This window comes from Lipomyces japonicus (assembly GCF_038497905.1).
Source record: "Lipomyces japonicus strain CBS 7319 unplaced genomic scaffold V1514scaffold_1, whole genome shotgun sequence".
NCBI classification, from domain to species: Eukaryota; Fungi; Ascomycota; class Lipomycetes; order Lipomycetales; family Lipomycetaceae; genus Lipomyces; species Lipomyces japonicus.
Window position 1 is genome coordinate 400,055 of NW_027117813.1, and position 11,156 is coordinate 411,210.

Sequence of the window (11,156 nt, forward strand, 5' to 3'; positions counted from 1 at the left end):
TTAGGGCACCTCCCTCTTGCAGCAATCCGTATTATATTGATCTCGGCAATTCAATCGCTTCCTCTTGGTCAAGAGTTCAGTTGGCTGAAAGGTTTAGCTTGATATTAAAAAAAAAAAAAACTGGTCAACTCCAGTTTTGACCGTCAATGGATCTTTGGAAAGCATCTCAAACCTATGTGCAAAAGATCTTGGATTCGAAGCCGTCGGCTTCTGCCAATGCTCCGGCAGTATACGATTCCACGCCGGGCAAGATGAGGATCTTACTGCTGGATGAGGAAACAGTATGTTTAGAGCTATTTTTATTATTATTATTATTTTTGGTTTGATAATAACCGCGTTAGACAGCAATACTTTCCATGATTTCAACGCAATCCTTGCTTCTACAGAATGAAGTTTATTTAATAGAGTACGTCGTATCAAGTTTACTTTCATTAATCACGTAAAAGCTGACGTTTAAAGTCGGTTGGACAATTTAAACAGGGAGCGCATGCGCCATTTAAAATGCCTGGTTCTGGTTAGGCCTACGAGTGATAACGTGCAATTACTGGTAAACGAACTTCATGATCCAAATTACGGAGAGTATGAATTATATTTTAGCAACGTGATAAAGAAAAGTTCGTTGGAAAGGATAGCGGAGGCGGATGACTATGAGGTTGTCAAATCAGTGGTGGAACTTTTTCTAGATTACCTGGTCATAAACAAGGAACTGTTTGGCCTAAACCTGTTTTCTCCCAAGCACTGCATATTTGGGGATGCACCCGAGTCATGGAATACAGGGCCATTTATCCGATCGGTTGAAGCATTAACAAGTGCACTTTTGTCGTTAAAAAAGAAACCATTGATTAGATACGAAGCCAACAGCGCGTTGGCCAAGAGCATGGCCATTGAAACATTGTATAATATTCAACAAGACGCGTCATTGTTTGAATTCCGGCAGATGGACACGCCACCTGTGCTGTTAATCCTGGATCGCAAAAATGATCCCATAACGCCGCTACTAACTCCATGGACGTATCAAGCCATGGTGCATGAATTCCTGGGCATTCGAAATGGCAGGGTTGACCTGTCTAGCGTGCCCGACGTTCGCGTAGACATGAAAGAGATTGTGCTCACGCCCGATCAAGATCCGTTTTATGCGGACAGCATGTTTATGAATTTTGGTGACCTGGGTGCTTCGATTAAGGAATATGTTGATAAATATCAAAGCCGGACAAAATCAAACATGAATATCGATAGCATTGCCGACATGAAAAGGTTCGTGGAAGAATATCCCGAGTTTAGGAAGTTATCCGGCAACGTAACCAAGCACGTTACGCTGGTATCTGAGTTATCAAGAAGAGTCAGCACCGACACGTTGCTTGAGATTGGAGAGCTGGAACAAAGCTTGGTGTGCAGTGACAATCACAATCAAGACCTTCGGCAACTGCGGCAATATTTAACTCAAAACCTGCCGGATGATGTCAAAATTCGATTGGTGGCACTGTACGGATTACGATACGGATATCCCGACAGCAGCAATTCAAACCCTTCAGCACTGCCGTTGTTAATTGATGCGCTTGCGGTGGCCCGGGTTGCGCCGGCCCGCGTTCATGCCTTGAACACGTTACTTCGTTACGCCGGCATTTCCGAACGGCAAGAAGACCTTTTCCGTACGGATTCGTTGTTTTCGAGAGCGCAGTCCGGGTTTAAGGGATTGCAAGGCGTTGAGAACGTGTACACGCAGCACGTGACGTTGCTGGAACGAACGTTGGCCAGCATCGTCAAAGGCCGGCTGAGGGATAACCTGTACCCGTTTATCGAAGGCGGCGGCAGTTCACGCGACCGGCCGTCCGACATTATCGTGTTTTTTGTTGGCGGGGTCACGTATGAGGAAGCCAAATTGGTGGCACAGATTAATGCGTCCACGCCAGGGTTAAGAATCGTGTTGGGTGGCACGGCAGTGCACAATAGCAAGTCATTTTTGGATGACATGGAGTATGTTTCTAGCAAATGGTAATTTATTAAATAGAAAAAATGGAGGGAGTTTAAAGTGGCAGGGGCAACAAATTTTCAGGGTAAAATATATATTGAGTTATCATTATCAACCGCATTGAAGAATTTCGTCACAGAATGCCAAAACGTGGTTAAACTGATTTCGATTGCACATGACTACCAATTAATACAAAAAAAGAACATAACTAAAACTCATTTCGATTTTCGGCTCAAAAACACCTAGTTAAGGTGGAAGTTAAAGAACGCGGCTTGCGAGATGAAGGCTTGCTCCTTGGCGTACTTGTGAAGCGGGATCGATGGGTCAACCCGAACCGCAAACCCATGAACCACGTGAGAGTACACCGTGATTTGGTACGGGGCCGCGTTCTTTTGCAAGATTTCTTCAGTCTTGAACCTGTTTTCGCGGGGGAAAATCGGGTCGGTCTCGGCAGCGGAGATGTGGAACGGCAACTTGATTTGTTCGACTTCGGCATCGTCCACAAAAGAAGGATGCGCGATCGCACCAGCTTGGATCTTGCCGGCACCGAGCAGCCGGACCGTGTACTTTGCACCGAAGCAGTAACCGATGGCACCGATCGACGTGGGCGCAAAGTCCTCCTTGATGTGATTGTAAACCTTGTCCACGATTGGCTCGGTGACCTCGAGCGAGTGCTTGCCGAGCCAGGTCGGCAGGTCGACCTCGCCGAGCTTGTCGAACGGGGTCCATGGGATGGGGTCGCCGTTGAACAAGTCGGGCACGATCACATAGTAACCCTGAGCGGCAAAGTCATCAGCAACCCTGAGGAACGTTAGTTTTCAATCTAATCCAATCCAATCCAATCCAATCCAATCCAATCCAATTCCAATCCAATTCTGTCCACTTACAACTGAACATTAGTAAGAATGTGTCCGAAAATGTCGGTAAGAATGAAGATGATCTTCTTGGAAGCCTTGTCGCCGGAAACGTAGGTTTGAACTTTGCTTCACGTTAGCCATGCCATCAATTGAAACAATTGCATTGCACCCTAATAAAAATTAGATTCAACCTACCTCCGTGGAAGTCGATAATTTCACCAGACACGGGACCCTCTGTTGTTAACCACCAAGTTAGCATTCTCACCCCAATTCAATCTGTAGCTCAAAACAAGACATTTTAAAAAAAAAAAAAATATTAAAACTTACCGTGCTTAACACCGGTAAGGCAGCATGCTCCAGGTGGATTAGAAGACATTTCAAATTGATTTAGATTTGACTTTAGTTTTAGCTAGATTGAAGCAATTGGAGTAGGTATGAAAACGAGGGAGAGAAGAATTGGGGGGGGGGGGGGTGTCGGGGAAACGGCACACTTATACCGTCGTTCTTTATTGGCCATTTATGACGACAGCGCGCAACCCTGAAAGCACAAATCTCGATAAGGCACTCAATTCAAGTTGAATAGTTGATGATGCATTTATACTTAATTTGTAAAAAGGCAATCCATTGTTGTGCCTTGGAAACGGAAATAAAGTTCAATGTCAATTTTGGGTTTTTTTTCGATATCACGTAATCTCATATGTTATATCACTAATCTCAAATCCTGCTTTGATTTGTCTAATGAACGTGAAATATACAAACAATCTAAAAAATAACCACATTGTGATATCAAAATTAACGTTCAGCATGATCCTGACTGCCTCGTTGCAACTAACCCAAAAAAATAAATAAATAAAAGAGCGTATGGCAGTGTATCCAAAATCAAAACAAAAACAAAAAAACCATTCACCCCGTCATCATGTAGAGATTCATTCTCAAATCCAAACCCAAAAAAAATATAAATAATAAAAATAAACTTCATAAATCCATAGTTGGCCATTTTGTCGATTGAAAACGTGCAAATACTATAAAACAATGCCTAATCCAACTGCCATGCCTACCAGGGCAGCAGTGAAAAACGTGATGCCTAATCCGCCGGCAATGAGCCTGTCCTTTTTGGAAACCTTGCCGACTGCCTTATCAAGACCGCCGAATGCCAATACGAACCACATTGGAGGGAAACAAATGAAAACAATCAGTAACACGGAAGCAACCGAACTAGCACACGTCTTTTGTTGCCGTGCTATCTTTGGGTACGGTTGCTGGTAAGTCGTCAGAAATGAATCGGATGCAAGTTCATTTTTCGAACTTTGATTGTACACATGTTGCATCATGTCTAAAGGGTATTCTATATCCAAGCAGTCTTTGTCACTGACCACGTTAGTACGGCCTCCTTGTGCTTCCAAGTCTTGTTGCGAGTCAAGTTCTTGATTTCTTCCGTAGCGCTGACCTACAACGGACGTAAGTCCTGTTTGAAGTGACGGCAAGGCAAGCGGCGGCAAAATCGTGGACTCGACGCTTGAACAATCCCCAACGACTGTGGTGGCAAAATGTCCCTTGGGCTGTTGCCGCAACGTTGCTGATAACGGCGCCAAAGAATTCATGTACGGAAAAGTGGATAATGATAAGCCTTCAGAGTAAACCGGAATCAAAGCCTTTTCCGGCCTTTTGGCCCGCATTTGAACTTCCTGGCCCCGCAAGTCTTCTTCCGAGATTACATCTCGAGTTCGATAGACATAGTCCAAGTTTTGCCAATTTGTTGTTGTTGTTGTTGTTGTCGATGTTGCCAGTGGATGAATAATGCGTGTGGATGACTGCGAATCTCGATCGGTAGCAACCCACTCCGCACTACTTTCTTCATCAATATTGCGTGACTGCAATGAATAATCTTGCGTGGCATCGTAATCGAATTCTGGCATGTACCTGCTTGCATCGTCCGCGTCGGACAGCCGTCGATCGCTGTCATCAAATAACTGTTCAAACTCATCATGATCGTGATTGTGTCGTGCGTTACGTCTCGCACGCGTGCTAACCAAATTGCCATTCTCATCGAATTCAATCACGCGCGCATGATCGTCATCGGGATCGGTCTGAGAAGAGAACGAAAAAGAATTTGTTTCGTCAACGAGTTCAAGTTCTGCTGGTTCTAAAAAGGATGAATCACTAATGGACGATCGATCGAGTTCTTCTTCTGAAGTGTTGTAGGTTTCATTGTAATAGAACCCTGGAATTCCCAAGTAACTTGGCTCGGGTTGTGGTAACGAACCAAAATCATTCTCAAGCTGATGAACGTAAACTTCTTCACTAATCGTATGAGTATCATGAAAATCTGGAACGTCAACATGTTCGGAGTCAATTTCTTCATAGTCGACCACGTCGCTGTTGCCGTCATTGTTGATCGTGCCCGGCAGAATATCACTCGCACCGCTAAAAGAACGATAGGCTTCTCCACCTCGTAGAGCTAACGAGTACCTAATGGATATTCCGGACCCATCCGAATGCCGGGATAGGTTTGATTTCCTGGCACTGTTTCTGTTGCTGTCGGTGGTGGAGTATGACGACGAATGCGGCCGCGACAACATCGGCCGCCGCCGAGAAGATGGAGAAGGAGTGACCGGGCCAGCCGCCGTGGTTGAATTCATGACATAGATATTCGATATTCGCGTGCTTGATTGATGAGCCGGACTCAGCGTGGCACGATCGCCCGCACCTGCAGTTGCGGTTTTGCGCGGTCGTGCTTCTTGCAGAACCGGCGCCCGCTCCTCCATCGTCCGATAAAAACTTTTTTTTTGTTTGTCCTGATCGGGATCTGCTGAAACTGTGAGGACAGGCGTGCGATGGAAAAAAAAAAAAAAAGGTTCGATAATCAAAACAAGACGGACAAGGAAATGGACGCGAGCGGGCGCTAGGACCCAATCTATAATTATTTTACATCTTAGCGAACAAGTGCGAGGCCTGACCGCAAAAAAGCCTTATTTTACGCTACAACGGGCGTGACAAAATTTTACAGACAATGACCGACATGACAATGATGCAATCTCTATAATGTTCAACGAAGCCCCAATCAAAACCATGCAACGAGCCAACGTTGTCGAGTAAACAGTAAACAGTAAACAAACAAATCGCAAACGTGCAAACGTAAAGCAAGTCGTGGCATATCTGTAATAGCCGTGCGTGGATTATGCCCCCTGCCGGCTTTTATCATCATTACAGACATGGCAAAAACAGAACCTGCTTTGGCAAGGCATGATCTCGACTACCTCACCGGTGGCCTCGACCTTGCCGGGTACACAGCTTCGGTATTTTCAGTCTCGGGATGAGTTCGATACGCCTACCAGAATTTTGCAATCGGCTCGCGTTTCCGGGTCTTCAATTAAGCGCGGCCAGTCTCAGCACAATGTCGAATCACCGCTTGCGGTAAAGAGTCTTAGTCAATTATCGAACGACGTGGCCGACGTGGTCGACGCAGCCGACGCAGCCGACGCAGCCGACCTTGCCAATATTTTTGAGTCATCAGGCAAAGGCAGTGCGACCAGGTCAGAAAACATTAATGTCGACGATTTAGCACGGGAGCAAGGCCTGGAAACATTACGACACGCATTACTGTGGAAAGTTGGTGAATTGCGGCGAGAAGTGGAAGATCTTGACGTGCAGGTATCTCGGGCCCAGGTTGGTGTCAGCCGGCAAGAACGATTATCAGCATTCGACCGAATGCCGATCGAGGACCTGATCAGCGGCTTACTTGACTCAAACGACAAGGCGCTGAGCGGGCTTGATTTGGTTGACCCTAAACAGTTATTGGTTCCGGAAAATACCATGCCTCATATGCCAGTGCCAGGATTAGATGTCGAAAGCTTGAAATTTTTTTCTGGATTCAATGTTCAGCTAGTGCACAGTAGCATGACGTACGCAGACGCAGCAGTCGATGGCGACGACGGTTACGACGACTATGAAAGCGACAACGGTATAAGTAGACATATTAGAATAACACAGTATACGATTTCTATTTGTCATGAACAATCTGGCATATCGTTTCTGCTACAACTCAACGTGAACCAGACCGACCTTGAAGTCATGTCGTTTCATGCCCAACCGAGCACGATATTGCCACTATGGGCGCGCGGCGTGATTACGGATTGGTCGTCATGCCATAATGTTTCTGTTTTTTTATATGGCGTTGCAGAATATGGACGGCTGGCTAAGGAACGTGCGGAAGCATTTTGCAAGATTGCAACTGAGTTTCCCAATCTCATTCATGGGGCTGCATATAATATACATGACGACGACGACTCGGGATCAAACAACATTGACACAAATTACTACCAATGGCTGGGTGAATCTAGGTTAGTTGCCACCGGAACGGATGGCTTGTCAGTCACGTTTTCATGGGATGTCGAGCACGATTCAGGCACGGGTGACGTTAATCAAAAAATTGAAGCGCATGCCAGTGCACCTGCTTACTGTAAGAAATACGAGCATTTTTTAAAAATACCAAGTTTAAAATGTTGACAATTTTTGCTGTTTAGATGCAGATATCGATGAAGATTGTATTCTTGCAAGGGTTCCTGGAATCTTTAAATTGCTGCTTCGACGCAGCGGTGGTCGCTGCGCTATTGTACTACTGATTCGTAACCTTTTCACTGATGGCGTTTGACATTAAATTGTGGGAATTTATTTTTATTTTTATTTTTCATGTATAAAACTGGCGTTTTAATAAAACATACGTAAAAGATAAATCATGAACGTTGTACCAAAACCCTCATTCAATTGAATTTACATAGGAACTAACTCATATACAAAACAAAACCCAATTTTTTTCCCGGCTTTTTTATTATTTGAAAAGCTAAATCTACTTCTTCTTTTCAGCGGCCTCGTCAGCCTTGGCCTTGGCCCTCTTGGCACGGACGCCGACCAATCTGGCGTCGGAACGAGCCTTGCGGAGGGTGGTGAAAGCCTGGAAAGCCTTGGCCTCGTCAGTGATGATGCGTGGCTCGGACTCAACGGCGGGCTGGACGATGGGCAGAACAGAAGCAGCCGAAACCTGAGTGGCAGCAGCAATCGCGGCAGCGTCAGAGTCACCTTTCTTTGGCTTGCCAGCCTTGCGAGGGAAGATGATGAGCTTGGCCTGGTATTCCTTCAGCCTGGCGACGTTGGCCTCAAATCCTTCGACCGAGCGGTTTTGCCTGCGGTGGTCAACGGCAATGCCAACCGTGGCGGCAAACTTGCGGGCAATGCCGGCAGCCTTGAGCTCCTCAAGCGTGAAACCCTTGCCGGCACGGACGCGCCTGTTGTATCTGATCGTCGGCGCTCTGACGACCGGTCGCAGGGAGTCGACAGGTCTGGGAGCAACACGGGCAGCCTTCTGAATGCGCGAGGTTCTGCGGCGGAGCTTGCGTCCGGCCTGGTCGAAGTGGACACGGACACGTTCCTGCCAGTGCTGTTTAGAAAAAAAAGTTAGCCTGTTCACTTATATGTAATATGTATTGCCGTGTGTATCCCGAGACCGAATTCTTGTGACCTGGCTAAATCGTAGATCTATAAACACGGGCACGAGCAAGACGGGAATGACGAACCTTTCTGAAATGGTTGGAGAGGATGGGGTAGTTCTTTGCGATGGCTAAACAATAAAACAACACGGTCAATCACACATCGTCCTTTGACACGATCAAATCCAGAGAGTGCAACATACCCATCGTTAATGCTGAGTGGTGGAACCTACTACTGTCGTCTAGAGTGGTTTTGGATGTGCTGTGCCGGTTCAGAGTGCGACGCCGAAGCCCAGCGAGCAGCGAGCCAGCGAGCGGTTGGCGATAGTGTGTCGTTAGGGTTTCGTAGCCTGTGCGTGACTGCTTTTTTGGCTGGTGCGCCAAAGACCCTAACTCGCCCGCACGCACCGCCAGCGCAATCCCTGCCCAACCAGCAACCAGCAACAACAAGCAACCAGCACCAGCACATCCGTTTTCACACTACATCACATCCACCATGAGTTCTATTCAGAGTGTTCAGGTACGTCGTCCGGTTGGTTTAGTTGCAGTTGCAGTTGCAGTTTCAGTCTCAGTCTCAGTTTATTGACGCCGTTATAGACCTTCGGAAAGAAGAAGTCTGCTACCGCGGTTGCCTACGCAAAGGTAAGGTTTGCCGTGCTCAATCCCAGGTTCACGTTTGATTCTAATCTGCTTCGTTACAATTACAGGCTGGCAAGGGTCTTCTCAAGGTCAACGGTTCCCCCATCTCCTTGGTTGAGCCAGAGATTCTTCGCTTCAAGGTACGGTTTTTTTTGTGTTAGATTCAGATCAGTTATACGACAAGATGAATACGTTCGGTCCGTATTAACCTGTTTTTTTTTTGTTGTTGTGCAGGTCTACGAGCCCCTTCTGATCGTTGGCCTTGACAAGTTCGCCAACATTGATATCCGCGTCAGAGTCACCGGTGGTGGTCACGTCTCCCAGGTCTATGCCATCCGCCAGGCCATCGCCAAGGCCATCGTGGCCTACCACCAAAAGTACGTCGATGAGCAGAGCAAGAACGAGTTAAAGAAGGCCTTGATCTCATACGACCGTACTCTTCTCATTGCCGATTCCAGGCACTCCGAGCCCAAGAAGGTTAGTGGGAGTTTGACGACCGTCAGTTTTGCTAGGTTTGCTAATCTTGATGTAATAATAATAGTTCGGTGGTCCAGGTGCTCGTGCCCGTTATCAGAAGTCTTACCGTTAAACACAATCTTGGTTTTTCCTTCTTGTATTTTCTCTTTATACTGTATTCTTCTACCTTGTATCATGAAAAACAAAAATATACAAAATAAAAAGTTCTCGGGTGTCATTTGCAGGCGGTCGTAACCATGATTGCGACAGTACTACGGATATTTTCCATGTATCGATTGTAATTCTATTGTAAACTACATCCTGTTACTTGAGTAAGCCGCACTTTCAACTCACATGCTCCTCTTCGTGATCCTGCACCAGTTCAGCACCAGATCAGCACCCAACCTGGTTTTGTTTGCATCGTTGTTGTGCTCCATGGCCAGTGCTCCACCGCTAACAACTCTTGTTTTGGAAAACGTGCCAGACCGGTGCCTGCTAGGCATTGACCTCCAGTTTTTTAATTCCACGGCAGACTTTCACGGCATCAAGTTGATACCCAATGGCATTCACATGTTTCACTGGACCGTGCCACCGCACTCGACCGCAAGGATAACGCCGGTCGGACACGAACCACTCCAAGCATTAGCACAATCTCATAACGACGACGAAGCACAACTAATGAGCAACATGAACGTGCGCTCGGCGGTCTGGTTCCAAGCTCACGACGGCACGGTCTTGCGGTTCAAATGGAACGACGACCACGAATCATTCGTGCAACAAGCCAAGCTTGCGTCACCGTGGTTGGCCCGATTGCCATCGTTGTATGGCCACATGCTTAAATATCCGCCGTGCCAGCCCGAATTTGCCAACCTCGTGCCCGACATGTCCCCAGCCCGGCTTCACGGCATGTTGCCGTTATCATACGTCAACAACCACGACCCGGTAACCTCGATTACTGCGTCATTGGCAGATTCTGACATGTTATTTAACCTTGTTAAGCAACAATCAACCTCATCATCATCATCTTCTTCTTCTTCTTCTTCTTCTTCTTCTTCTTCTTCTTCTTCTTCTTCTTCTTCTTCAACCACGACATCAAAATACGAGTTGACCGAAGATCATGATTCGTTCCGGTTTTTAAAATTTGATCTCAAAAAGCAACGAACCTGGCCCGAAGGCGCAGTGGGCAGACAAATCACCGCTGCCGCATTAGACCGAACCTGGTTTTTGGGATACATGGTGTCAAGACAACGGAACGGAGGTAAGTAAATATGCGCATTTTTTTCTTTTTTTTTTTTTTTGAAAACTACTAAATATATATAAAGATTATGAAGCAGTTTTGGCTGAATTTGAACTATGTTTCTTATTAGTCGTCGTGCTGGCTAATTATTCAGCTGCCGAGCAATGGAGACGATTACTCGAATTACTATGCTCATGCGCAACTGATGTTTATTCACGGCCTTCATTTTACACTCAACTCCTTGGTATTATTATTTTTATTATTTTTTATTTTTATCTTATTCAACTTCTAACATGTAGGGTATTATTTTTTAAGATATTCTTTATAATCAGTTTCAATGCGTTCCTGATGTGTACTTTACCGACTTGTTAGGTCCGTCTTTAATCAAGACCAATCTGAAAAGGCTAAACAAGTCAATCCAAAGTTCGCCTGCGGAATTGTTTACCGTACATGATGATGATTCAACCGATTGGATAAAATCATTAAAATTATCTGAACAAGACCGAACCAAGTTG

General features: G+C 46.0%; 7 protein-coding genes across 7 annotated transcripts; 4 read left to right on the forward strand and 3 right to left on the reverse strand.

Annotated features, from left to right (window-relative positions):
• Positions 1–26: 26 nt before the first annotated feature.
• V1514DRAFT_361312 (Sec1-like protein) lies at positions 27–2,215 on the forward strand. The gene is made up of 3 exons (XM_066929702.1): positions 27–281; positions 342–406; positions 460–2,215. Exons 1-3 carry the CDS (start codon positions 147–149, stop codon positions 1,994–1,996), a joined length of 1,737 nt encoding a protein of 578 aa, XP_066786203.1. The 5' UTR covers positions 27–146; the 3' UTR covers positions 1,997–2,215.
• V1514DRAFT_323525 (dienelactone hydrolase) lies at positions 2,048–3,270 on the reverse strand (the record flags this gene model as incomplete). Its single annotated transcript, XM_066926260.1, has 3 exons — positions 3,022–3,270; positions 2,857–2,947; positions 2,048–2,770 (listed from the first exon to the last, which is right to left on the reverse strand). Coding segments are annotated over exons 1-3 (710 nt in total), but the record flags the coding sequence as incomplete, so codon positions are not given.
• Positions 3,271–3,522: 252 nt separating this feature from the next.
• Positions 3,523–5,894, reverse strand: V1514DRAFT_6883 (uncharacterized protein). Its single transcript, XM_066930108.1, has one exon. The coding sequence runs from the start codon at positions 5,589–5,591 to the stop codon at positions 3,849–3,851; it is 1,743 nt and encodes a 580-aa protein (XP_066786205.1). The 5' UTR covers positions 5,592–5,894; the 3' UTR covers positions 3,523–3,848.
• Positions 5,895–6,063: 169 nt separating this feature from the next.
• On the forward strand, positions 6,064–7,559 carry V1514DRAFT_323529 (uncharacterized protein). The gene is made up of 2 exons (XM_066926261.1): positions 6,064–7,285; positions 7,350–7,559. The coding sequence occupies exons 1-2, from the start codon at positions 6,070–6,072 to the stop codon at positions 7,475–7,477; spliced, it is 1,344 nt and encodes a 447-aa protein (XP_066786206.1). The 5' UTR covers positions 6,064–6,069; the 3' UTR covers positions 7,478–7,559.
• On the reverse strand, positions 7,504–8,587 carry V1514DRAFT_323532 (60S ribosomal protein eL13). Its single transcript, XM_066926262.1, has 3 exons — positions 8,513–8,587; positions 8,397–8,440; positions 7,504–8,260 (listed from the first exon to the last, which is right to left on the reverse strand). The coding sequence occupies exons 1-3, from the start codon at positions 8,514–8,516 to the stop codon at positions 7,673–7,675; spliced, it is 636 nt and encodes a 211-aa protein (XP_066786207.1). The 5' UTR covers positions 8,517–8,587; the 3' UTR covers positions 7,504–7,672.
• Positions 8,588–8,745: 158 nt separating this feature from the next.
• V1514DRAFT_323537 (40S ribosomal protein uS9) lies at positions 8,746–9,642 on the forward strand. The gene is made up of 5 exons (XM_066926263.1): positions 8,746–8,829; positions 8,907–8,951; positions 9,017–9,088; positions 9,183–9,425; positions 9,490–9,642. Exons 1-5 carry the CDS (start codon positions 8,806–8,808, stop codon positions 9,535–9,537), a joined length of 432 nt encoding a protein of 143 aa, XP_066786208.1. The 5' UTR covers positions 8,746–8,805; the 3' UTR covers positions 9,538–9,642.
• An 82-nt stretch (positions 9,643–9,724) lies between these two features.
• On the forward strand, positions 9,725–11,060 carry V1514DRAFT_7054 (A1 cistron-splicing factor). The gene is made up of 3 exons (XM_066930117.1): positions 9,725–10,662; positions 10,727–10,885; positions 10,974–11,060. Exons 1-3 carry the CDS (start codon positions 9,759–9,761, stop codon positions 10,988–10,990), a joined length of 1,080 nt encoding a protein of 359 aa, XP_066786209.1. The 5' UTR covers positions 9,725–9,758; the 3' UTR covers positions 10,991–11,060.
• The last annotated feature ends 96 nt before the right edge of the window (positions 11,061–11,156 follow it).